This window comes from Neomonachus schauinslandi, chromosome 6 (genome assembly GCF_002201575.2).
Source record: "Neomonachus schauinslandi chromosome 6, ASM220157v2, whole genome shotgun sequence".
Classification (NCBI taxonomy): Eukaryota; Metazoa; Chordata; class Mammalia; order Carnivora; family Phocidae; genus Neomonachus; species Neomonachus schauinslandi.
The window spans coordinates 66,078,105-66,105,539 of record NC_058408.1 but is presented as its reverse complement, the minus strand read 5'-3'; the positions used below and the strand labels follow the sequence as shown (position 1 = coordinate 66,105,539).

The window sequence follows — 27,435 nt, the reverse complement described above, 5'->3', positions numbered from 1 at the left end:
GGTGGCAGCGCAGAAGGTCAGGGGAGGCCTGGGGGTGTGGAGCCCAGGGACGGAAGAGCGGGGCTGTGGGCAGCAGGGGCCGAAGGCTTCCCCCGGGGCCTGGCCTCGGAACCCGAGTGCCCAGGGGACACTGCTGCTGTCCAGACAGAAGAGAGGGGCCCCCTACCCCAAGGTCAGCTAGGTTCCCTTTGTAACGTAACATCTTTTATCATAGGTTCCCTGGAGACCAAGATATAATATTGCCTGCCCATCTCTTCCCTGGCCCACCTGGTGCAAGAGATTGCTCCAACTTCTTAATCTGGCACTATGTCTGTTCCAGGCTGTTCCAGGGAAGCGCATGGAGCTTAGCTCCCCCAGGAGGAGCTCTGTTCTTGGGGACAAAGGGTGAGTGAAGATGGCTCCATTAGGAGCCACCAAACTTGGGTCTGTGCGCCATCAGGCCGGAGGCTAGTTAACGCAATGTGCTTGCCTCTGAAAGGTTAAGCAGGATGCTGGGGTGGAGGGACAGCCAGGTGGACAGCCCATCTCGGGGCGGGGGGACCCTTTCCTGGAGCAGGGGAGGGGAGAGGCAGGTGAAGTGTTGGGGGAGGACGCTGGCCAGACAGTGAACAGAGGCGAGAACATGCAGCTGGAGAGGGAGAGGTAAGGAAATGGGGGATCGTTTCAAACAGATAAGGAGAGGAAAAGGAGCATTACAGGGAAGGGGACGAGCATGAAATTTGCAGCCAGTCTGAGGGCTGGATACAGAAAAATAAAAAAAATGCTGGTTTCAGAGGACAGGGGAAGGTGAATGGCCTTCTCAGCCCAGAGCTCGAAAAGCAGCGGTGCCCAGGGGACTCTCTGCAGGGGTGCCCTGCCTTCAGCCCACTGGCAAGCTGGGGGCTCCCAGCCGTCCAACCCCGATGCAAGGGCTGGGCGGTGGGGCCCAGAGTGGGTCGAGGATAGAAACCCAACAATGCTGCAAGGACCAGGGTCTGCGCATCCATGACCCCATGGGTGAATGTCAGAGCCTCCATCCCTTCCTCAGCTGGGAGCTGGCAGCCCGTGCACCTGGCCCACCTTGATGCCCTCGATCCTGAACCCGAGGGTGGCGGTGGAGCTGATGGTCTCCCTCCACTGCATGTACCGAGGCTTGGTCACAGCCCGCTGGGCCTTCTCCTCCTCGGTCGGGGCATCAGGGTCTACCTCAATCATCTTCTGGTACATGTCCTTGCGGAGGCTGGGTTTCTTCCGGGCCTTGGTGAGCTCCTCCTCCAGGTAGGTCCTGTGTGGGAACAGGGGTGATGAGGACCACTGGCTGCACCACAGCTCCAGCCTTGCCCGAGGGCTGTACTCAGCTTAGCCAAGGCATGCTCACCCGGGATGGGCACACACTCCGCTCAGGCTGCAGAGAACAGGGCCACCTTGCGGATGGGGTACCCCACACCAGCATCACTGAGGAGGCCTGGCAGAGCCCAGGAGTCTCCCTTCCAGGAAGAGGCTCTCTCAGGAGGAGACATCTTGAGTACAAAGGCCAGGACCAGAAAGTGGCCTCTGAAGAGGCCACAGTGGGGGAGGGGGAAACCCATGACTGGGAGAGGGAGCCTGGGTGTCCCACGGCCACTGTTTTATTGCCCATGGGCCGGCTCAGCCTGCCTCGCCCAACCCGTGCCTCCTCACAGTGGAGCCTCCAGCCCGAAGGGCCTGAGAAAGGGTGGCCAACGCTTGCTCACTGCCTGCCCTCCACACGAGCCAGCTGGGCCTGCTGGCTGACCTGGCAGGGGTCCCCTGGAAACTGGCGGGGTAACGGGAGCAGGGGCAGACCGGCTGACTCCCTTGCCCCCATCGCCAGACTGAGGTGGGGAACCCACCCCTGCTGCACACACAGGCGAACGCAAACGCCCCCCTGCCCCCGGCTCCATGGCTGCCTGCAAGCCTTCCTGAAACAGCAATCACAGCGCTGAGCTGCAACGGAGGAAAGTTCTCGGCGTGGGCCCCTCGTGTGGGGGGCGGTGGCGGCGCCCCCCCCCCCCCCCCCCCCCCCGGGGTCGTCCCGGGGCCTCGCTTGCCACTGCCCATCACACCAGCTCCAAGCTGCTGCGCTGGGACCCAGAACTGACTGCATGTCAACTCCTGAGCTCTTCCAAGGACAAGTTTTCAGAAACCATTGTATCAAACGTAAGAAAAGACCAAATCATTGGGTGTGAACACCGGCCTAGTCACTCAGAGCCTTCCGTTGTACTCGTGCGCACCCCCCTGCACGCACGCGCACACACCTCTCCCTCGCACGCACGTGCACACCCCCACGCACGCGCACACACCTCTCCCTCGCACGCACGCGCACACCCCCCACGCACGCATGCACGCGCACGCCCCCACACCGCTGGGCCTGCAGAGCCCGGTCGGCGATGGGGGAGGGGCGGTGACACGTCGAGGCACGTCCGGCGGGCCTGTGCGTGCGTTCTGCGTGGCGGGGGCGGCCTGGCCATCCCCAGTGCTCCGGAGGGCGCTGTGGGGGCCTGCGGGGTGGGTGGGTGGCTCGACTTCTGCAAAGAGCTTTTACTAGCTCTTTAAACAGGAAACGGGCCTCAGCTTCCAGTCCCTTCTGACGGGGGCTTTCTCCAAAGCTGGCCTGCGATCCCTCCGGGGGGAGTAGCCCACCCTCTGGCAGAGGAAACGGTCAGCAGCCGGACAGTGGGGCCCGAGCTCCCCGACGCCGGCCCTGGAAGAACGCGACACCTCCAAGTACCACAGGGTCACATCTAAGAAAACTCCCCAGGGCCACGTGAGCCTGTGTCCGAGCAGCACCCCGGTCCCACGAGGCCCCTGGCTTAGGACACTACCGGTGCCCGTGCCACCTGGGCCGACGCTAGATTTGCTGATCAGCCCCTGCCCTCTTCTTCCCTGCGACAAATCTCCACCCCTCATGCCCTGGACTCGGGCCTCCCCCTTCTGGCAAGCACAGGCCACACTCCAGGCATGGCCACCGACTGCTGGTCTTAGGGGAGGTTGTGAGGTCAAGCATTCTGGATGGATGGAGTTGGGGAGGCAGTGCAGTCCCTGCAGGGGCACAGGACCCCAAGGAGCCCCCTTAAGGCCTGGTCTGCAGGGCCCGGTCCAGACAAGGCTGGCTGGCCTGTCAGCCCAGCACGGCCCTGCTGGGTCCCTCCCCTGTGGCATCTGTGACCCCTACTCGGACTGGGCCGTGACCTCTGCCTTGGGGTGGCAGGAATGCAGGGGAGCCCATCCCTGGCATGGTGAAGCAGAGAGAAGCTGGGGCGAGACCCCTTCTGGGGAGACCCACCCCTCCCCTCCACGCGGACTCCGGGCCTGGCCCACACCTGGGCTAAAACTGTTCCAGCCTCGAGGGTCACTCTGGGTCTCTCCCGAGAGCACCGGGGGGACAGAGCTGCAGGACCCAGCCTCAGGTGGAGGGGGCGCCTGCCCCCAGCAGCTTCCCGGGGAACAGACAGGCACACGGGGCAGCCTTTCAGGACCCACTAGCCACACGTTCTTCCCTCAGGCTGTACTTTTTTTGGCCACGGTCAGAGTGAACACTCATCAGAATATTTATGTGTCTTCCCTTGAGAGGGCCCATCCTGGTATACCCTGGGAGGGCCTTCCAGGGACAGAAATAAAACTCTGGGGAAGAGCAGTGGCAAAGTGGTGGCTGGAAGGACATTCTGTTTCCTCTCGGTGGGCCGGAGTGGTGAGGGCCCTGGACAGAGGGAGGGAGGGGGTCAGGGACACACAATAGCCGAGTGGGACCGTACCTCCCCATCCCTTGGTCCCTTCCTGGGGACAACACAGAGGGGATGCAGCCCGCGGGCCTGACTTAATGACAATCCCAGGAGGGGTGAGGGAAGGGAAACCGGCCTTCTCCCCCAGCCTCCATCTCTGTCACACACACATAGACACACAGACACATCCTTCTCTCTCATTCTCCTCTCTTAAGAAAGAAATCTGCTTACAGCACCCAAAGAAAACACAGGCCCCAGCTCGGAGCTGCTTCCCAGGGCCCGGTCTTCCCGGCGAGCCGCGGGTCGGACGGAGGAGCCCGGCGTCTGCCTGTCCAGGCTGGGCCCCTGCAGCCGGTGGCTCCCCGAGGTGAGCATGGCTCCCGGACACCACGTGGCCACAGCCCTGCCTGCAGGAGAGAAGGAGCTGCTCGGGAACCCCTGGGACCGAATGGTCCAAGTTTGAGAGGGATGAGAACACCACGCAGCCAAGACAGGGCCCAGGGTGGTGCAGGCGGCGGGGTTTCGGCTCCTCTCGGCACGGCGCACCACCCTGTCTCCTCCTCGCCGCTCTTCCTTCTCCTTCCCTCCCCAGTCCTCTCCTGGCTTATCTCCCTGGGCAGACACCAGGGGTTGGACCCGATTCCAAGCACAGGCCCACGCAGCCCCTTGTGGCCTCTATGCCTTACTTGGGGCCCCGGAGCACCCCATGTCCGCCAAGGGAGCAGCTCCTGGGCTCTCCCTCCCCTCAAAGGGCAGACGCAAGTCTCTGTTGGCAAACCAGCACGTTCCACTAATGGGCTCTCCCTTCCCATGGGTGGGGGCACAGGGGGCACTGAGAAGGGCCTCTACCCCTGCCTCCCTGTGCGGCCACCCCCTTGCTACTCCAAGCAATCCCCCCTGCCCAGAAAGGCAGTTCTCTGTGCCCTCCCCAGGGAGGCTCAGCACGGACCCAGGCCCTGTTTCCGGCCCCACAGGTATTGGCTCCAGAGAGGGGAGGACGCTGACAGGGGCAAAGCAGGGTCCCATCCCCTCTGCACGTCATGTGACAGGACCGGGGTGGGAGGGGGTCCCAGTGGTCCCCCTGGACCCCCAAGCCTCCCCCGTACACACCGGACTTCGGCGCGGCCTCTGTGGGGCCTGGCTCACCTAACGCCCATCTTGCAGTCCATCACGCAGGGAGAGTCAAAGGCGGCCAGCAGGTCGTCCATCTGGTTGTAGCGCTCCCCGTCCTTCACCACGTCCCCGTGGTAGGCGGGTACAAAGGGTTTCAGCACGTCGGCCATCAGCCGGTCCAGGCAGCGCTGCTCAGACTCACAGTGCTTCTTCAGGATCCTGCCGTTGGCTGCCGCCTTGAAGCTCCCTGCGGGGCAAGGTGGGAGGCGGCCTTTGGTCCCTCTCCGGGGCCCGCCCTGCGCTGATCCCCCCCACTCCACAGCCCCCTCGGGAAGTCTCCCGGGGGGTGCCCCCCAGGTCCCCGCTTGTGGACCAAGCACTTTAGGGGGAGTGGATGCAGGTCCCGGTGTCCAGGCACGCTCACAGGCTGGTTCCCCGGCTTCCCCGACCACAGGCTCCTTGTCTGAAGGGAGAAGGCCTCCAGTGCTCACGGATGGAGGGCCTGTGCTGTCCTACTGGTATTACCGTTACCACCCCAAGCCCATCGTCCGTCCTGCTTCTCAGGTGTTGAAGGTGCCTCCAGTCTCCGGACAGGAGTCCTGGTAGGGCCGGCTTCAGTTTCAGGACAGGGACACTGGCTGAGAAGCGGGGGTCTGAGGCATAGCTCACCCGAGCACTGCTCCAGTCACACCTCCAGGAAAATATCTATTTAGGAAGGTGTCTGTCCAAGCACCTCGGGCTGGGCCCAGGTTTCGGAGATATAGAGGAAATGTCAGACCCCGTGCTGGTCTGCGGTCATGAAGGTCAAGTCTGGGGCAGCCACCGAAACCTCCGCAGAGGACGATGCTCACCAAAGGGCCCCCACATGTGGACTGGCCAGCTCTCGGGCTCTGGCGTGACACGTCCTTCCACCCCTGTGGCTGGTGGGCACCCTGGCCACCTGCATCTAGGACCTTCCTTAGCTTGTGGGGTGACCTGCCTGCCTCTCCCCCCCCCCACCTACAGGCTCCTTTGGGACAGAGACCACGTTTCCAAGAATGTGGTGACCCCCAAGACCATGGTGATGCGGGGATAGAGTGGGCGCTCAGTGAAGCGCTGGGCGTGGCCCCTTTGTCCCAGCTGACCCATGGTGGGCTAGCGGCAGGACTGATGACGGCACAAGTTTTATTGGGCTCAGCGGAGGAGAGGCAGAGGGGGAGAGAAAGATCGAATGCGACAGAGACGGGGGGGGGGGGGCGTGTGTGTGTTTGAGGAAGGGGTGGCACGGGCCCTAGAGGGGGCAGCTGTGCTCAGGGCAGTGCTGAGGCCACATAGGCATGTCTGGCTGAGACTGCAGACCCCGGGGTCTCAGAGAAGCTGCTCCAGATGCTCCCATCCCCAGGAGCATCCAGGGCCAGGCCCGCCCCACCCGCGTGCTGGGTGCCTCCGGAGGGAGCCGGTGGTCCGGCGGGAAGGTTGGGGGTGGGGTTCAGTACCTGCATGTCCTGCCAGCTGGATCCAGGGGTACTTCTTCTTGAAGGACATGACAAAGGGAGACCAGTGAACCATGTTTTTTATTTTCCTCCATGATTTGCTCTAGAAACAAGAAACAAAAAACTCTCCATTAGAAAGAGAACGAGTACTTTCCAGTTAGGATAAATTCAAAGCAAGGTAACTCCGTGCCGGCGGCCCCAGGATGAGAAACGCCACGCCCATGGGGCAGGGGCCCTTGGCGGCTCCGAGGTCCTCACCCTCTGTCATCTACATGGCGGACGTACCGTCAGAGGGAGCTCGGCAAAACCTGTTGCTGAGCAGAGCGCCCAGATGCAAGGGGACCTTCAGGGCGAGGGTGTGACCGGTGCAGCGTGGAAGCGGGAGGGCACGTGTCTCCAGTCCAGTGCGGACCCCACCCCATGCCACCGCCCCACCAGGGAACGACTAAACCCACCCTGCATCCCCGCTACATGCCCCTCTGGGGCCTCAGTTTCCTCCTCTGCCCAGTGAGGGAGGGACAGCTGGTCCACCAGGCTCCTAGCATGGCGGGACCCTCAAGGGTTCTGGGAAATGACCCCGGCGTCCCAACAGCACTGGCCCCTCAGAGGCAGATGAGAGATGGCCGGTGTCGCCTCACGCTGTACCCGTGGGTGTGGTGGCAGAGGTATTTCTTGCCTGCAAGGGGCTTGAAGAGAGACTTTGCAGGGAGTTCCTGGGGAGAGCACCCTCCACCCCACAGCTGGGGTGCACTCGGGGTGAGCGGGCCTGCAGTTCCCTCCTCTTCAATGTACTTCTCCTTAGGGAGTTTCTCAAGTAAGACCTGTGAGCGTATGCACGCGTGTGTGAGTGTGCATATGTGTGCGTGTGTGCATGTGCAGGTGCGCAGGAGGGGCTCCTTGCGCAGAAAGAACTGACATTGACTTAGCACCTTACTTTGGCTCCGCAAGAAGCATGCAGGGCCGTCACTGTCCCGTCCACGGGTAGAACGTGACCCTCAGAAGTCAGCGATGAATGAAGCTGGCACGCAAACCTCCATCCCATACGACTACCTTACAAAAATCCTCTTCTCCCCCAGCAGTACATGTTTCTCCAGAAACACACATCCCCATGTTAACTTTAGGACAGAATCAGAGACGGAGCGGGGAAGACCACGTGCCCCCAACACAGGCGTCCCTGGAGGTGGGTGGGAGCCCGCCCTGAGCAGCGAGCGGGTCCCTGGCCAGCAAAACCACAGCGTGAACCCACGGGGCTCCGGGACTCCGCGCTGGGGGAAGGAGAAGCTAGCCCCTCTGCACAGGGGCAGGGGGCGGGGAGGAGGGATCCCGCCTCCACTGGGGGGGCCTGTAGACGCAGCAGCTCCTTGTTCCCTGCCCACGGCCATGTTCCCCAAGGACACAGGCCGCATCCTTGCAGAGGCTGCTGGCGCCCAAGGTGGATTCAAGGTTAAATCAGTCGCCCCGGGTTTTCGTTCTCTTTGCTGAGACTCAGCTGCTTCTGTCATCAGGCTTTCAAGTGAAAATCTGTTTAAGGAGAGGAATTCCTCCCTACTGAACCTGGCAGTCTTTCTCACTGTGCCAGAAACGCTCACCCCGCCACCAAGACCTAGTCTGTTCTTACGCCACGCCATGTGACAAAAGGGCCGGGCCTCTACTGGCAAGGTTGTTTTTCTAGATCATTCTGACGGAGATCACCAAAGAAGCCTAAGGAAGGCCGAGGCGTGACTTAACTCAGCACCCAGAAGGCCGCACAAACAGCGCAGGGCGTGGGGGCGGGGGGCAACAGCGGAAAAACCTCATTATAGGAGAGGAGCCGGCGGTGGTCCGACGGCCCTGCGGGGAAGACGTCAAGGTCGGTGTGGAGGCAGAGCGCACAGCCGGCCACCACCCAGCACAGCTCACAGGGGATGAAGGTGCCACAGGTGCAGCGTGGAAGCAGGATGGCACGTGTCCCCAGTCCAGCCTGGACCCCACCCCGTGCCACCGGCCCACCAGGGAACGACTAAACCCACCCTGCACCCCCGCTTCATGCTCCTCTGGGGCCTCAGTTTCCTCCTCTGCTCAGTGAGGGAGGGACAGCTGGTCCACCAGGCTCTTGAACAGTTGGACTCTCAGGGCCAGCATCACCCGGCTGCACAATGTATCTGTAGATGCAGTGGTGACACATGACCCAGGGAGGACAGGTCCTACGGCCAGGGAGGGGTGTGCCAAGATGGGTGTGTGCTGGGAAGGAAGGTCTTCGTGGAGGCTGTGCCGGACAGAGGCAGGGTGCCGACAGACTTGGGGGAGAAGACTGTTGCAGGCCTCTGGGACGGCGCCTCGGCCTGGGTCCTGAACAGCTGGGTCCAGCAGGGGCTGAAGGTGAGCAGGCGAGGCCAGCTCTGGAGGCTGGGCCGGGAAGCTTGGAGCAGGGCAGTGTGACGATGAGGGGAGGCAGGTGGACCTGGCTCCGTCCCCTCCTTGCTGACCGCCCTTGGATGAGCTCATGACCTTCCTCGTGGACCCCCCTTACCTGTAAGATGGGACCAGCACACGGGTTCCCCTGATAGCAGGAGCAAAAGCCACTCCACGAGGATGGGGTGTGTGTGGGAGTGTCGGAGCTGGAAAGGAGAGGGGTGCTCGGGGTGGGTCCCCGACAGTTCAAGCTGAGCTTTTCTGCTCAGCTTCCCTTCCCAACATGAGGAAGCATGCCTTTCACATGAAAAGGGCCAAGGCCACGAGAGTCCTCCCACAGCAAGGCTGCCCCGGGTGGTCGAGGACGGTGGAACATTCTTGTCTGTGGGTTTGCATGCCTGGGGGCACCGAAGTGGTGCCGAATGTGGCCACCAACACTAACAGGAGAAAGCATGTCCAGATCATGGTCGGGCCCAGGAAAGGAGGGTGCAGGGCCACCGCTCACCAGCCCACAGCAGCGGAGGCATGTGGGAATGTGGGGGGGATGGCAGAGAATCAGCCCCCCCACCCCAGGGAGGTTTCTTCAAGGCGGGTCCCCTGGGCAGTCAGGACGGGAGGCTGGCAGCCGCTCTGCTCAGGGGGAGTCTTCGGAGCGCTCCTTTAGCAGAAGAGTCCAGAGCCTTCGGCAGACGCACCGTGGCTGGCCACCCAAACCCCAGGTATGTCCCATGTGGGGGCTGGGCCCTGCCACTTGCAGCCTAGCTACCAGATAACGCCAGGCTCTGCACCAGTCAGATCTGACCTTGGCTGGAGTGCGGCACTTGGGATGTTGTTGGGAGCACTTCAAGGGAAAGGAAAGAACCATGGAACGGCCTGCCTGCCAAGCAGGTGCGGAGCCACGGGGCAGACTTTCACCTCCACTCTGTGCTGCGTGGGAGAGCCTCCTGCAGCGCGGTTTTCCAGGTAGTGGTGCAGGTTTACAGAATGTGATGAGACCCCACGACACAAATCCCTCGCTGACAAGCCCCCGGGGTTCAATCAGCACTATCTGGGTTTTGCTCTGTTTCCCACGTGCAGGGGACCTGCTGCACGCCTGACCTCGCCCCGTGAGCAGTGGGGTTTCACTCTATACTCCGGCTGCACGGGGCGATTCAGAAGGAAAGGTCCCAAAACCAGCAGGACGGGGGAGGTGAGCGGCCTGGAGATGCCTGATGCTTGGAAATTGTTCCAGGAGGTTCCATCCCCTGGCACCTGACTGCACAGGAGTGGAAACAGTCAGAGCACGTGGAGAGATGTGTAGGGGGAGAAAAAAGACCTGAAAACAGACCCCTACCCTCTTCGTGCCTGAGCCTGGCCCAGCCCAGACGAGCCTTCCCCACCACAGCCCACCCGCCCGTCCCGGCAGCTCAGACTTTGCCCGCCCTACATCACCGGCCCGCAGGAACCGAGATGTCTGGCCTCACAGCAGATGCGAACCTGCTAGAGGCCGGCGCCTACATGGGCGCCTCCGAGCGGACAGGCTGCCGTGGCCCCAGAAGGGCCCAGGGCGGAAATGGTCCCCTGGCCAGTGGGGCCACAGGGCCCAGGCCGAGCACAAGAGAGGCAGCCTGGCTAGCATCTGATGCTGTGTGTTTTTCTAAACTGGATTCCAAGCCTCCCTGTGAGGCTCGTGGCTTCCGAGAAAACGCCATCCTCTCGTTGCTCCCCCACCATGTCCCACTCATGCTGCAGGGGACACTGCCTCCAACAGATGAGAGGGCCGACTGGGATTGCCTCAGAGTCTGGCCTTCGTCTTCCATAAAACAGACAAGAAGGATGCAGCGGGGAGAGGAGAACGAGGACGAGGACGAGGAGGACGAGGAGCAGGGACCCAGAGCCGGGCTGGGGGAGGAGGAGCCAACCCACGCCCACAGGACCAGCGACATGACATATGGGATTCCTTGTCCAAAACTCCGTAAGACTGTCCACACGGGGATGGCAGAGGCTGAAGCAAGCGTGGGGTCCCTGCTAGGCGAGGGCGCTCTGTGGCCACAGAGCATTCCCACCAGGGAAGCCGGCCCCGCCTCCTGCGGGGGATAAGCGCCCAGCCGGTCAGCGGGAGCAGGTGACCTTCTGGGTCCCGACCTGCTCGCCCTCTGCCGATGACCATGGGCCGCTCTTCAGCACTGGGGGGCAGGGAGGGCTCCAGCACGGGTGGCCTGAGACTCTCCTTGGGGGGCTCCCAGCAGCACCCCCAGAAAGGCCCGGCAAGGGGTGAGGATGGTTACCCATCAGCACTCCTCTCCTTGCACACACAGCATCATGCCTGTTCTTTGGGTCTGGCCTTGCTCCGTCCCCCCTGGGGGCCTCCTTCTCGTGCACTGAGAGGAGAGTGGTCCCCACGGGGGTGTCTGAGCCCAGTGCCCAGCCTTCCCCACAGGAGCTGCCCAGGGTTGGGGCCCTCTGGGGCCTGCCCCTCGTAGCCAACAAAACTGGGGTGGGGTGGGGAGAAAGGGGAGTGATGTTGAAGTGACATCAGGCAGCTGCCCCCACCCCCACATGGAAGTATGAACAGCAGTTCACTAAACACGTACTCTCCCAGGCTGGTGAGATCCTGCAGGTGACCCGGGCCCCACACACCTCTCCCCACCCACCCTCAGACGCCTGCAAGGGTGTCTGGTCTCTGCCCTCAGGAATTCCCCCCAAGAATGGCTGCAGAGAACTCAGCTAACCCCACGAAGCTCGGAGCCCCCGTGCCCTGGAAGCCCTCCCTCTGGGTGATTCCGCAGGGCCCTGGGCATGCCTGCACACCAGCTCTTATCTGGACGAGCGTGAGCCTCCTGAGAGCCAGGCCGCCAGCCCCACCAGGGGGGTCCCTGAGAGGCCACCCTGGTCAGCCCGGCCTGCAGCTGAGCCAGGCCCCACACGGTTCAGGAGGAGGGAGACCAAATCCAACTGGGTCTGCCCCGTGGGACGTGGTCAGAGCCCCCCGGGGCCAGCTGAGGTTTCCAGGCCTCGGCAGTGAGCAGGCCTTTGACCCTGAACCCTCTGCCCCCCTCAGTGTTCTTATCTGTACAGTGGGCTCGAGAATGTGACACGCGCCCTGCCCACCCCACAGGGCTGTGGGGAGAACCGAGGAGGGAAGAATACAGATGGGCAGGTGCTCTGTTCACGGTCACAGGACAGGAGAACCTCAGGTGTTCATTTGCTTTTACTTCTGTATATATATTTTTTTCTTTTGGTAATTGAAATAGTTTTCACCTCCAAGGCACAGCAGACGGGCAAGAATCCAGCTGGGCGCTTCCAGAGGGTCAAGTCATCACCAGGGGGCAAGAAGATGAGTAACTGTGTAATTCATTGCTCGTGATGCTTCCCTCTGGGTGCTCTCAGCCGCTGGGAGCCCGCGGGGCAGCTCCAGACGTCCCCGCGCTCCGGGCCTCAGGGATAGCCAGAGCCAGCCAGGCCCAGGCGCTGACACCAGGTTCTGGGTCAGAAGATCAGTAAAGTTGCCCAGAGGAGAAGAGTCTCCCAAATCACCCCATTTCACATATGTGGAAGTCTGCCAGGCGCCCCCGAAGAGCAGCACTTGGGGGTAAAGAGTGAGATTGCTGAGCACATTTCATTTTATAATAAAAGGCAGTTTTATAGACTTTTCTTAACCTTTTCCCACCAAACTGGTTCCCCCAATTTTCTTCTTTTTCCTCCAGTGCTTCCCTTTTTATCGAAATAGTTTGACCAGTTGGCTGACTTTTCTTTTTAGATAATTACACAGAGTCTCCATTTGTTTTTTGTTTGAGTATAAGAGATGAGGAGAAATCTCTAAGACGTCCGAAAAGGGGAATCTTCTTTGGACCCCGTTACTCTCCAAAACAACACTGCCGGGAGGCCGGGCTTTGTGGCACACGTGCGTGTGCAGGTGTGTTAAGTGAGTGGCCATAACCCGGCGTGTGGGGGAAAGTGGCGGAGAAACTGCATGTTACATGGCAAAGATAGTGCCAGGCATATTACTAAGCTTTCAGGCTGTCCTCCCTCACCACACTGACACAACCCTGTCTGTTCTGCACATGAGGACACGTGTTCAGAGAGGTTAAGTAACTTGCCCAAGGTCACACAGTTTCCTGGTTCCCGCCATTTAATTCTGAGGATTTTGTTCTGTTTCAGCCAACAGGCTAACCAGGCCCCGTCTTCTCTGCCTGTTCTGGGGCTATCGGCTGCTCCCCTCCTCCAGTTAAAACATAACCTCAGATCAACAGCAAGGGCTTTGTCCCAAGAGCGATCTCTCAGACGGGGGAGACCTGCTCTGCCTAGTTCCCAGCACCGCCTCCCTGACGCACACTTAGGGAAGGCACGCTTCACAAGCCCTGAGAAGGGGGCAAGACACCCCCTGCCCAGGGAAGGCCCGCTCTGCCTCAGTGCCTTTGCTCTGCTCTTGCAAAAGTCTGAGCGAAAGTCACTGAGGTGTCCATGTTTGGAAGAATGCTTTTTTTATTCCTTCTTCTTCGGGTCTCTCTGAAAAAGCAGTTAGGGTTTCCCGGGTGATCCTTCCCTCCTGCGCTGGGGCAAAATCTGCGCTTCTCCCAGGCTGGGCTGGCCAACTTTGTTCATTGTATTCGTCCTGGCCCAGCTTCCCGAGCTGGCAGCTGGGCATGCCCGGGCAGGTAGGCACCCCTGGCTCGAGAGCTCCCTCCTGCAGCCCTGCTTAGAAACCTGGCGGGGAGACCCAAGCGAGAGCTGCCCCGCCCCCAGCGCTGAGCTGTGTGCTTGGGGCGTTGGGGGAGAGGGAGGGAAGAGGGCCTTTCAAAACCAAGACCCCAAGGATCGGAAAAATTAAGCCCAAGGACTTGGCAGGGCAGGTAGCTCTGGCTAAAAATAAGAGTCTGGGCTTTAAGACCAACCATCTTTCCCCTCTTTAACAAACAAAAAAATTCCCCCATAAACCAAACGCAAAAACACTTGCAAAAAGACCCGAGGAATGTTCTTTTTTATTCCCGCCTCCTCACGTGATGTTCCCCTGGCCCCATGGCTGGGCGGGGGGGGGGGGGGGGGGGGGAGAGGGGGGTGTGGCGGCAGCAGGCGGGTCAGAACACCTTCAGCGGAGGTTATGGCTGGGCACAGGTTTTCCACCTGTCCTTCGGAGAAGCCACCAATGCAGGGTGGGGTGGCTGAAGTAACCCCCGGTCTGGATCGGCAGCTGGCCTGGGGCCGGAGAGCAAGGATGGGCAGCCCTCTCTTGCCCCCGAGGCCACCACCTCGGCCACTGCAGGCGTGAGAGGTGGGACCCAGCCCGGGGTTCTCGGGGTGAGGGCTGCTGAGCGCCAGCTCTGGGGTGGACGACCTGGTCAGGACCTACATCTCCTGCTCCACAGTGGGCACTCCCGATGCAAGCTCAGCCCCGTTGACCCTGTGTGAGGGGGGCCACCCCGGCCAGCCAATGCCTTCCAGCACATTCTGGCCAAAGCCAGAACCCTGAAGGGCTGCCCAGCTCTGCTCCCCCGGTGAGCTGCCTCCTTCCTGCAGCAATGAGAGGCCCACTTTCTAGACCCGGATTGGCACACTGGGGTCCTCAGTCAGAGAGACTCCCCCTCAGCCAACATCCAGATCTCGGCTGGGGGGGCTGCCCTGGCCCGGCTGGCGAGTGCCCCCCACCACCCCCAGGAGGGAGCTGGCCCCCCAGGAACACAGGCCAGTCCCAGAGGCCTTTCCGCCCCCACGCCCACACTCTAGCTCTCGGGGCCTCTCCCATCCTCACCCATCCGGCAGCCAGCCCCCTCCTTGTCCCACACCCGCCCCACACCTGCCCCATCCCAGGTCTCTGCCGATGCAGCTGCACATGCTCTGCCCTCCGTCCTCCCCTCTGCTGATCTGCGTCCTACCTATCCCTGCAGCCGATCCCGCAGGAAGCTGTGAGCTGGCCCTACTTCTCCACGGAGCTGCTTAGACCACTCCAGCCCCACGTTCTGGAAGCCCAGGAGAGTGTACAAGTGCCTCCTGACTCTGCGTAGTGTGCTGTGTCTGCCAGGAGAGGGTGAGCTCCTGGGGGGCTGGGCCTAGCGCTGCTGTGTGCCCCCCAGCTGCACGCCCCCCAGCTGCACACACAGTGGATTACAGCACCCCCGGCTGGCTGACTGACGGAGGGGGGGCTTGTGGGGGAAGCCTCGCAGGCCCAGCACACAGCAAGGGCTCGGGCCCTGCCACATCGCACTTCCTACAAGATAAAATACACCTGAGCCGGCACACGCTTCCTTAGATTCACCTGCTGGGACCTGGATTTTTCCAGAAACATCTCCAGGGAGGAGGGGCATCCTTGCGGGAACTTCCCGCTCCATCTGCTTGGGGTTCCCTACACCCGCCATGGCTCCTGGGCAGCTGGGAGCCTGGCTGGCCCTGGACCCCAGGGGTCTTCGCACACTCACAAGGGTTTGAGGGTTTGGAGGACCACCCCCCCCAGCTCAGATCAGTCAACTAGCAAAGAAAGCTCTTCTCATAGTGCATATTCCAGACCCACCCTCCTCCCCAATTCCTAGCTTCACACGAGCTGGCATCCAAGGGACCTGCAATCTTGCCAACCCAGCCTTTGTTTGGCTAGCCAGGGACGGAGGTATCCTTCGCTCAAAATGGAAATGTTCCTAACACTCCCTACCAGGCGAGGCCCACAAATGCTCCATCTCAGGTCTGGAAGGTCACTAACTTGGCTCCTCCTTCCTCCTCCCTCCTGGGCTTCATCCTCTCAAGAACTAAAAATAATGGAGGACTAGAGGAAACACAGAGGGGTGGGGGAAGCGGGGGAGGGAGGGAGAAGGACACACAAAGGGAGACAGGGAGGGAGGGAGGGAGGTGCTCTGCACGCACAGAGGCCTAGTGTACCTCTCACACCAGGAGCCAGGGGGCCTCTAGGCTGCAGGACCAACAATAGGAGGAAACCGGGAGAGGCCGGGCTGGCGGAAGGGCTCTGGGCTGGGGGAGGGCAGCCTCCAGCAGCTGACCTCCCGGTGGACAAAGCGCACAGGACAGAAGAGCTCAGCTTTTCCTCTGGGAAAGGGCACCCGGGGCTCTGCCCAGCTGGGGGGGGGCACCCCTGAGACATGCACCAGGGCCCTTCCCCCGCTTCGCCTCACCCACCCTTCCCCAGAGACCTTATTTTCACTTTGGTAAAATGCAAAGAAACAAAGCCCCATTACAGAGGGTGGAAATTTACTGAAGGTCCTCACTGGTCAGCCAGACGCTTGGCAAGGAAGGGCGGGGCTACACAGCACCCCCCCCACCTGGTGCCCCCCTCGCCCCACGCACCTGCTCCTGCTTCCTCCCTGGCCTGGGGGTGCTGCAGGCCCTCAACCCCTCCTTCTCAGCCCCCGGAGACTAAGGGAAGGCCATGCAGGCAGTGCGGTGGGGCCGAAAGCACGCGCACTGAGCTGGTAACGTAATAAGCAGCTAACAGTATTGAGTACGAGAGCCAGACGCAGAGCTCGGTAAGCATCACGTGTGTAGGACACCAGCGCCTCAACCCACCACACAGGGACTCCCGTTCTCCTGGGTTACAGGTGGGGACACAGAGGCACGGAAAATTAGACCGTCTGTCCCAGGTTCGACAGCTGGTAAGTGGCAAAGGCAGGATCTGAACCCAAGCAGTTTGGCTCTAGGGTCAAGCCCTTCATCAGTCTGCCAGGCTGCCCCGTTATCACTGGTGGCATGTGACCTTCCAGCTAGATCAAGCCAGGTTGAAATGCTGGTATTCCTGGCTGGCGGGATCAGACGAGTCAGCAGCCTCTCTGAGCTCCAGCCTCCAGCCCATCTGCAGAATGGGAATACGTATTACCTGTCCTGCAGGCTTGTTTTCAGGATGGAAGTCTCCGCACGCAGTGCCGGCTAGCAGACACAGGCATCCAGTCACGTGAGGACGGCACACCTCCCATGGGTGTCTGGTCTCTGAGCCCCAGAGCGGGGGCGCCTCTTTGGGGGATGAAGCAATGGCAGGGGCTCTGTGTTGGCTCAGCAGATGTGAGCTGCATGGCCGGGTCACCTCCTCCTCTATGCCCCAGTGCAGGCCTTCGGATCCCTCCTCACCAGAGGGACGTGCAGAGGATGAAGGCCGCAGCTGGCAGGAAGTGGGTCCCCACCAAGGTCCCATTCCTTGCCTGGAAATGAACCCTGGAGGAGCTTGCCTTCCACAGTCTTTCTGGAAGTCCAGAAGGCCAAGGAGATGCTTTTATGAAGCCTGGTGCTGAAGACAGCAGGTGAGAGGCGGCCTGGCCCTCGAGCCACCAGCCTGTGCCCCCAGCAGATGCTCCCCTCCCCCCCAGCCCTCCCCTAGGGACCTAGGGTCTGAAAGAAGTCACTCTGCTCCTTCCCAAAGGCTCCACCGAGCAACAGGGCCCGGCTGCGCAGCTTTGTCCCACACGGGAGCATGACATTTAGACTGCCAGGAAAATGTAGGGAGGTTTTCTGCAAAATGTTGAGGAATCTACAGTGTCATTGTCTGCCCTGCAGTTCTCAGAAACACAGCCCTGCTACCGACACAGAGTCCTCCTGGGTTAGCACTCTCACACTCCTGGTTATTTCTCTGACGATACATTGAGATCGAAACTCTTTGGGTTGTAAATCAGAAAGCCTAAGGACACCACTGGGCAGAACAGAAGCCTTCCTCAACCTCTAGCTTGCTAAAAGTTGACCTCTCTGGGGACGCCTGGGTGGCTCAGTCGGGGAAGCATCTGCCTTCGACTCAGGTCATGATCCTGGAGTCCTGGGATCAAGTCCCACATCAGGCTCCCTGCTCAGCGGGGAGCCTGATTCTCCCTCTCCCACCCCCCCGCTTGTGCTCTCTCACTCTCTCTCAAATAAATACATAAAATCTTTAAAAGTTGACCTCTTTGGGCCAAGAATGTTCACGGACACAATACTGCCTTCTAAGTAGCTTCTGAGAATGCAGAAAGTGCTCGTAAGAGATTTGCTAAGGGGCTTCGTCCAGGCTAACTCCGAAGCCAGATTTTGGGGAACTCCCACGTAAGGAATTTCTGAGACGGAAAGTTTTCAGGAAGAGCGTGAATGCCACATGAGAACTTACACGCAGTAGTATCAAATATTTGAACTTTATTTAGGAAGTCTAATCAAGATGTGTTGGTGCAGTTCATATTTCTGAAAGATCCCACTGATTTGCCTGTGGCTAAGCGGCGGTGAGCAAATAGGAACGCAGGCTTGCAGACACGGGCAGCAGCTCATTTCCAAAGAAGCGCCCGCAGCCGTGCCTGGCGGAGGCTAGCGGCGGGGCAGCTTGCGGCCCTGGATCCCGCCCCGGGTCACCCAGCCTCCCTCTCCGCCCTGAGCCCGTCAGGACAGAGCCGTTCTCAGCAAAGCGGCCATGCACCTGTTCACGCATAGGCCACTGCTGGCACAGGAAACGGGCTGCCAAAAAGACACAGCAGCGAACCCCCAAGTATGAGCCAGACTCGTCGGCTCTCAGAACACGCTGTCCCCCGGGTTATCTCGACGTCTGTGTCGGTACGTGTGATTTTCATAAACAGACTGACTCATCGCCCTTCCCCACGCGTCTCTGTCAACTGGGCCCCAAGTGCTTACTCAGCACTTTCCCCTGCAGCCCGAGCCTGTGGGGAGGCAGGCAGTCCACGGGCCTCCCAGTGCCAGAGAAGTCTGCCTTCTCCCTCGGCGTCACAGAGCAGCGGGCCAACAACCCGACGTTCCTCGCAGCCTGAGCCACACCGCAGTCCCCTGTCGGTGGCCTGCACAGCCTACAGAAAGCTTCTGGTTCTCTCAGACTCCTCTCGCCTCCTACTGACTCACGGGCAAGAAAACACGATTTCGGAGACGTGAGTGGGTTATCTGAAACATGTATTCTGGAAGGCCAGAGGCTGAGGACTGGGCTCCACGGAAGTCCCTCCCACCAAGGACTTTGACCCTGAATCCGGGGAGCTAGAGAGGCGCTTGGAGGATGGGGTTGCTCTGGCCACAGGCAAGAGGTGGGAGCTGAGCAAGCGCAGAGAGCAGCCCCTTTGTGACCTGCACCTGCCACCCGCCGGGCACCACATGCATCCTGGAGGAAGTCAGAGCAAGTGGCCGCCACAAGGGATGAGGTGGGAAAGCTGTCCTCCTGGGCGATCGCGAGCCGCCAGGAAGGACTCTGTCCCATGCAGAGGGACTGTGGAGTCTCACCGTGGCTACAGCCCTCTGGCAGGCTCGGCCCCTCCGAGGCCACTGGGGATGGCCCACATTTAGGACCTGTGACATCGCTTCTAGGGAACAGAACCAGCTGGCTGACTTATTCCCCTTAACTTTCAAGGCTATTAATAAGGCACATCTGTCTCTGAGTGAAGTCACTAAGGAAAAATCCAACCGAAGAAAATACTTTCAAGCGGTCGTCATTTCAATTTTGGGAAAAGGAAGCAAGGCAATAAACCACCACAGAACCCTAGAATTCAGGGTGACCCAGGAGGAGAATGGAAAGTATGTGCCCTGGGAATGTGGGAGTGTGGGCGGCTGGGCTATGTACTTAGGTCTTGGCCAGTGGGACGTGAGTGGACCAGCACCTTTGCAAGCTCTTTCCTCCTCGCCTCCCCAGGCCAGGTCCTCTCCTTCCCCCGCAGGTTCCCCCTCAACCCTCCGTCAGACCCAGAGTAGAGCCACTTAGCAACAAGTGACCAGATGATGTGGGCCAGTCCAGCTAGTAGTCAGCTAACTTATTTTCTGTGGCTACAATTTTTTTTTTCTAAATTAGTCGCTGACATGTACAAATGAGGACATTTCACACAAAAGCCCAGATCTCCAACTGTCTTTGCGATCCGTGGCCCACCCTCCTGGGAGGCGTCCATCTACAGGCTGGAGCTGAGAGGACACCTTGAGATGGGTCCCCAGGCCCCGTTCCCACATTAGCACCTGCCCAGAGCCTGACAGCATGTGAGTCGACCCCCTGGATTTAAAGACAAAGAGGAAGGAGAGGAGCCAAAGATGGCGTCAGGACCTCTACGGGTCTTAAGGAGTCTATTTGCCGGTCAAGTGAGTGTGGACAGACTTGTCACCTATTTTGCTGAGCTTCTGTCCATCTGCACATGGAAAGGAAAATGCACAGCCCTGCCCACGCCTCAGACCGTAGGGAGGATGACGCTGGAAAACAAGGGGATGCTCTGAACACTGACTGTACCATATTCAAGTAGGACACTGGCCATTCGGGGCTAAGGGAGAAAAGAAAATGCCCGCGGGAAGCTGGCCTCTCTGGTTAGAGGAGTAGCTGGGGAGAGGCGAGCGGGGCAGCGGAAGCCCATGACATGGCTCGGTGGTCACCGAAGGGAGCTGAAATAGAAGCTGGGACTTCTGAGCCACCCAAGCATGCCGCCATGGCTGGGACCCCATTGTCGGCTCGCCAGAGAACTGGAACAACACTGAGTCACGGCTGAACAGCGCGGGCCCTCACCGGCCTCTGCCCCCATCGTTAGAGCAGAATTTAGAATGCGGCACCTGCCACTTGGGGCTGCCAGCTGCGGCCCGGCCTGGGACGGGAGACACGACGGCATCGAGGTGGGCCAGGAGGAAGCCCAGCATTACATCTTGGCCATAAAACTCAACACTCAACGCCGGGGGCAAACCGGAGGGTCCCGTGCCTCCGAGTAGTCACAGCCCGGCGGCCAACTACACGGTGGCTGTTGACCCACGCTGCCAGGAAGCCCCTCTGCACTTCAGCCTCAACAGCTCTCTAGAATGTGAATCTCAGCATGCCAACTCCAGGCCCCTCCCCACCTTTGCTGGCGGGGCGCCTAGGGGACTCAGTCGATGAAGCGTCTGCCTCCGGCTCAGGTCGTGATCCCGGGGTCCTGGGACTGAGCCCCGCGTCGGGCTCCCTGCTCAGCGGCAGAGTCTGCTTCTCAACCTCTGCCTGCCTCTCTCACTCTCGGTTTCTCATGAATAAGTAAATAAAAAACTAAAAAAAAAAAACAACAACAAAAACCTTTGCTGGCTTCAGGATAAAGACCAGACTCCTTCAGATGATCCCCAAGCGCTCTCACCTGCTCCCCCCAGGCAGCCCCCATGCTGAAGAAAAACTAGCCTGTTTGTCGAGACACGTCACGCTGCTTGACGCTTCTGAGCCTTCTGTGCTATTTGCTCGGGCAGAGACGCCTCACCTAACCTACCCAGAGAACTCGTCTTCATCCTTCAAAACCCCACTCAGGCATCACCTCCTCCTTGCACTCTCCTCAGACCTCATGTCCCTTAGCCCAGTGCAGGAGCAAAGGGACCATGTCTCCCCTCATGGCACCTGTGCCCCAGGCCTCGAATGTCCATGTGCTGCCCGGCTCAGAACGTATTCACGTGACTGGGTTGTACCTCAGTGTCCCCTCCATTGGAGTGAACCTGCCTTCAGAGCAGCAAACGGCTCGTCCACTCTGAATCCCTCGGCCCCAGCATGCTGCTTTCTCAGGAATGCCTGGTACCTAAACGGCTGGGAGTCCCCCAAGACTCAGCCTGGTTGGGAAGGCCGAAGAGGAGCCTCGCCGGAACCCCCAGCCCCAACCCTGGAGTTTGGCTTACGGCTGGGGGAGTGGGGAGGGTGTTCCAGAGCCAGGGAAGGAAGCCTCACACGAACCCGGAGGTCAAGAACTCGAGGCAGCAGCCTCCAAGGGCCAGCACCTCAGGAAAAGAGGCAAATGGGGAGAGCCCGGAGCCAGGACCCAGGTGGGGAACCCTGGGCTGCCTCCCTCAGGACACCCACACCTTTTGATACCGAGGCCGGCCCTGGCCGCACATGACACTGGCCAGGGTGGCTTTCTCCTGCAGACTTATTAGGGTGCGGCTGCCGGGCGGGGGGGGCGCTTGGGCACACGAGGAAGACAGAGCCCCCAAAGGCACCTGGGGGGGTACTCTGCACATCAGAGCAAGAAGCAGCTGCAGTTCACACCCCTGTCCACCCAGACCACAGCTCAGCAGACAAGCCTCAGGTCTCCCCACACCTAGGTTCACGGTGGCCCCACAAACAGGCCACCTCCAGTGCTGCTGTGCCCTCTCCCTGCCCCAGGCCCCCAACCCCCTGCCCTTTTCTGATGGAAGCAGCCCCCTAGGCTCTCTCCTGAAACCCCAAATCTGGTAGCTCTGCTGCCTCTTTCCCCCTCCTCTTGCACTTTGCTGGCTGGGATGATTTGTACCCATTCAAATCCCACAATGTGTACGGTACGGGGTTCAATGCTGTGTCCTGGGGAGCCACATTCCATTAAAGAGGATAAGTATGGGGCTGAATAACTATAAAAGAGGGTCAGAACCATCAGTGACCTTATAGAGGCCCAGATATCAGGCCACAGGGAGTTAGTTTCTTTGGGAGACGGGAACAAAATTAAGTCAAGCAATTAAGAGGGCAAATAATAATGAAATGGATCAGCTTTCTGTTATCACCAGGAGCCAGCAATTGTGGATGAACACATGCCCACCTGCCTTTGCTCCCGACCTCCGAGCCTCCTGTCTGATTCTATACACCTGCTGCACGAACGGTTTCATTTTAATAATATATGTAAGTTTCAAATTCCCCGCTGTGTTAGCTATCCTTAATACACACTGCACTCCACCACCCAGAAGGTCCTTCAGAAGCTCTCAGGTGTAAAGTCAGCCCCCAGACAAGACGCACACGGAAACTCCGTGCTTTGGGGCACATTCACAGGATTCAGAATCTGAGGGGGGGCCCCACTCAGCACGGTTTGCATCCCTGAGTCCTGTCCTGAACTTCCAGAGCAGGTGAGAAATAAACGGTGGGAATGCAGAAAACAGACTGGGGCCCCCTCCTTCCACCCTGTTGTTCAAGGAGACCCCTTGCAGTTTTAGTGATGTTTTAAATTTCTCAGCAGCAGAGACGTTTAATCAATCCCAGAAAAACAGAGTTAAGGACAGTATGACGGTTTCCGGATTTACTGAGGGGAAATTTGTGACTTTCTGCCAGGTTCATCTTTATGTTTAAGATTTTTTCTATTTGTATTTCTCCTGCTTCAGTGGAAAGAAACTATTCAAAATTAAAATTAGTAAGAATTGGTCTGCAGCCAGCTATAAAGGAAGGCAGTCTGACAAACCTGGCTCTCCACCGACCATGAACTGGCAGAGGAGATCAGGTCTTAAGAAGTCTGACAGATGTATACGAGACTCAAAATAGAAACTATAACGTTGTTATTTATTACAACCACAGACCCATATAGAAGTGTGATTTCTCCCTTTCCCCTAAACATGCATTAATGTATTTAACAAGTATTACACCAGGTGATGTAGGAAGTGGAATCACCATATCATACGCCTGAAAATAATATAACACTGTATGTTAACTACACTGGAATTATAATAAAATTCAATTAAAAAAAAACAAGTACTAAATTCATTACTACCCTGCCCCCACACACAGTTTTTTGGTTTTTGTTTTTTTACCAACGTGATCATATACACAAAATTCAACAGTAGACAATTTCACTGTCTGCAACTCTCTTCGGGCCATTTCATTGTTTTATTTCTTGATTATTGCTGAAAATGATTTTGTCATCCAGGAGAGAAGAGTGTTAGAAAAATCCACGCCAAGTGCCAGATATGCTGCATAATACCACTGGTTCAGTGTCCTGACGACGTGTCAGGTGGAGAACAGAAGGTGAGGTTTTCAGAAAGGAAAACCCAGCCAATTTCTCCCAAGCAGACTGCTGGTCTAAAGTCCTGGGGCCACAGTCTCTAGCTAAATGGGCAGACTCGAAGGAGGACAGTACCAGAGCTTTCTCGGACTATCTAAAATGTAAAACTTCTAAGGATCAAAGGCAAAGAAATCCCCCAAACCAAAGTAAAAGTCAAATAAACTGGAGAAAGTATTTTACAAAATTTATTACTGTAGAAGGGTTGATACATCTTGTACATGAAGAACTCAAACACAAGGGTGAAAAAAAACCCCTCAGATGCCAAGACATAAACTTGGCAACACATACATAGTGAAAACAACAATGTGCTCTTTCCCTATGAAATTAGCAAGAAACCAGAAAAATAGCAACACAAGCGCTTGGGGGAGGAGGACACGCTTGGGGGAGGAGGACACACAGGAACGCACCAATACGCCGGGCTGGAAGCGCCCTAAGTGCATGGGACCCTCAGGAGGAAGCAGCCCAGGGGTATGTGTCAAAGGCTGTCAAAATGTCTGAAGCTTCCATTAGCTATTCTACCTCTGGAAATCTACTTAAGGAACTATGGAAAAAGTTACAAGCACCAAGATGTTAACGATGCCATTGTTTATTTCACAATAGCATTGAAAATAGCCTGACGCCTAACAATAGAGGAATGATCAAGTAAATCAGGGGCACATCCTTGGGACTGATCATTAAGTCCTAAGCGTTAGAAAGACACATGGAAAAGTTTGTATAATATTCTGTGGGGGGAGGGGTGGGTAGAAGGGGAGGAAGGAGGAGAGGCTATAAAACACATACATAGTTAATTTTTTTTAAGATTTTATTTTTAAAAGTCATCTCGACACCCAACAAGGGGCTCGAACTCACAGCCCTGAGACCAAGAGTCGCACGCTCCACCGACTGAGCCGGCCAGGCACCCCTACACGTACATGCTTTAAAAGGCTCGGTGGAAACACACCAATTTATAAAAATAGCTACATTAATATGCATTTCTGCATACTACGTTTATACTGAATTTGACAAAACTATTTGGCCTCTTGCTCTGATTTTTTAGCTATTTTTTAAATCGCACCATACTGCACATATAGTGGGTAAGCACTTTCAAATCCTTTTTGAATTAAGGTGGAATATACATTCACCGATTAATTAGTAATTGACAGAATCGTTATGTTATGATGTTAGGGTTGCGATGATATGCACTCTACACCTATGATGTTAGGGTTGCGATGATATGCACCCTACACCGTCTTTATTTCCAAAACGTCTATAATATGGCTAGTTTGCTTTATACGATTTACGAAATACACAGATCACCAAAAAACCAGGTAACGTGGACAAATTGCTGCCCCCTCCAAATGCCCCTTTGTGCAGGTTCCATGAGGTCAGGGCTGGACACTGTTCCCGGAATGGAAGCCCGCAGAATTCTAGGACCCCAGGAACCTGAGCGGAGGGCCACTGGATAACAAACAGCTAGAATCGTCCGGTGACGGCCCTCCCGCTGTTCAGATAGCACCTGCAGGATCCGGAGGGGTGAACGGAACGTGCAGAACCCTCCCACTGAGAAGGGCAGGGCCAGTGGGATTCATCCTCGTCCCCTCCCTGCAAACACGGGGCCCAAGGAAGAGCTCAGTAAATGCCTCCGCTAAGGGATCGCTGCCCTCCCTCACTGCCGGACAGACACACAGTGAAGTCCCTGACGGTCCTCCGTGGAGGGAGGCAGACGCAGACAAACATATGGTCCATCTGCCCAACATGTGGGCAGCAAGCGTTCCGACGAGCCTCAGCTCTTCCCCATTAGGGGATTTTTCCGAACCCTCTGCATGGGTGCAAGTCTCTGCGAAGCCTCTGGAGCCTCTAGACACAGCCATAGGGCGACATGTAAGGCACTCGTGTACGTGAGACGTGGCATATATTTCGAATCTCTTGTCCTTTCAGCTCCATTATCTCTATCTGCACAAAGTAGGAAGCAAGACAAGCCTGTGTGCAATTTTGATTTCCAACTCGGCCAGAGTTGCAGGGAGCTGTGGCTTCGTCTGCCCAGAGGGCTCTGCCAGGTGGGCTCAGAGACCTGCTCTTCTATTGTTCTGTTTAATGATGCGTACAGGTGAGGCACAGACACACAGAGGGGCTTTACTTCCCTTTCTGGATCAGTCACGGTGTCAGGTGGAGGACAGAAGGTGAGGCTTCAGGAAAGGAAAACCCAGCCAATCTCCCGAACCGACTGCTGGGCTAATGTCCTGGGGCCACAGTTTCTAGGTAAATGGGCAGAAGAGAGGGAGCACAGAGTCGGAGCTGGGATCCCCACGTGTGCCTCAAGCTCCAATGCCCCACCCCCAGCTCAGCGGCCATCCCAAAGCCAGGGGTTCTAAGTTCCAGGCCAGAAGAAGTTTGTCGTGCTAGAATTCCATGCTTTCGAAGGCTCTGAGCGACACTGGGGGGTTCAAAAGTTCTTGTGACCCAAACCAGCCCTTACAAATAAGGTTTTAAAGTGGTAAGGTATTTTTAAAAATATCTAAAATCAACAGCCTCTCTTATGACTTTTTTACTGCACCTCCCTTGCTTTCAGTTTCTTTAGAATCCCTGTTTGCTTCCTTCTCCTCATTACCTGACCACCAAGTCCCCGCTCTGCTCCCCTTGCCACCTCCAGAAAATCCACCGCGGTGTCTCCTGTAGGTCACACCTGGGGACCCACTGCATCTGCAACTCAGCTGTTCACCCACATGCCTCTGGCCCACCCCCGTGGCCCCTCCACCCTGAATGACTCGGTAGTCCGACTAAACTGACTCCAACCCAGATGCCCCCCAAAATAAAGCAGCAGGATAACAAAGCACCTCGGTGAAAACTGCATCTGCCCGTTTCCAGGGGCACTGCGGGGTACCCTGAAAACTCTAAACCGGAGGGAAAGGAGGCTGGTCCTTCAGAATCGTGTGCGTGTGTGTGCACGCACGCTTAAAGACAAGAGAAAAAAAAGAAACCCAGTGAGATGCTCAGAAGGGAATGCTCTGCTGTAACTGGTGTTTACCATGTTCCACTGGGTGCCGAGGAGGAAGTGGTTACTATAACCCCAGGGGGGGAAATACTTGCTTGAAACAGGAAAATGGAACTCTTACAATTTTCCACTAGCAGTGTGCAAGAGGCCATCACACTTGGAAACCCTTGCACAAACACTGCCCAGAGCTGAGTGCCCAAGACTTGGTGCTATTGCCCCCAAACCCTCAAGCACAGAGCAGGACCTTGACACAGCTCCGCTCTTTCCCAGAGACATCTTGGCTCTTGGAAAAATGCTCAGCGTTGTTTCCCTTACCCTGAGCCAACGGAGAGGCTGGGAGGGAGCCCCTGGGAGCTCAGGGTAGGAGGAAGGAAGGGTCAGAAGACCCAGGCTATAGTCCCAGCCCGGCCATTTACAAGCTGTGGAAATTACTCAACCTTCCTGCTTCTGGGTTTCTACTTCCTCTCTATGAGCCGGTGATATTATTAACTGCTCTGCTCACATCCTCCGTTGTTGTGAGGCTCATACGGAGGAATAAGGCATAAAGTCGGGGGTTCGCTGGAAACCCTAAGGCGCATGCAAATGCAGGTTGCTACTACCGAACGTTCAAGCCTTCAGAAAGCTTTCTGGAGGGCTGACCTCTGGCTCTCGGCTCAGCCCTCAGCTCCATCTCGGCTGGACTACTTCCCCAACTCAGCCTGCTGGGCCTTCTTCATAATTCTGCCCACAGTTCTGCAGAATGGCAAATATCCGACAGAGTGTGCTTAGTGGAGTGTAAGCACGACCAGCTAGCAGCAGGGAGAATCAGTGACACGGGCCCCCCGCTCCCACATGTGCTCCAATCCAAAGACCAAGCCTTCCCCCTCAATGACTAATTTGCCTGCTCGGAGGGTCAGGCCAGCTCTAGTTCTGACTCATAGTTTCCATTTATTAAAATGAACATCTGGCTGCCACCGCGATGCCTTTTGTACACAGGCTTCTAGCTCTCGCTCACCTGCGAGGCAACCTAATGTCCAAGGCAACGGGGACTGCATAATCACGGCCACCCGGCGCTCCATTCCTGGCCCCTGGCCCCACGTGACCTTGAGCAGGCCGTGAGCCCTTCCCAGACCTTGGCTTCTTCATCTGTAAAACGGGAATGACAA

The 27,435-nt window shown here is 57.9% G+C and overlaps 1 protein-coding gene across 1 annotated transcript in view; it reads right to left on the bottom strand.

The window, feature by feature from the left end:
• ITPKB (inositol-trisphosphate 3-kinase B) overlaps positions 1 to 27,435 on the bottom strand; it is an 87,650-nt gene that overhangs the window by 7,188 nt on the left and 53,027 nt on the right. The window contains exons 2-4 of the mRNA XM_021679511.2: positions 6,308 to 6,407; positions 4,866 to 5,079; positions 1,060 to 1,264 (exon numbers count right to left, since the gene is read on the bottom strand). Coding sequence (XP_021535186.1) covers positions 1,060 to 1,264; positions 4,866 to 5,079; positions 6,308 to 6,407 — 519 coding nt within the window. The remainder of the gene's footprint in view (positions 1 to 1,059; positions 1,265 to 4,865; positions 5,080 to 6,307; positions 6,408 to 27,435) is intronic.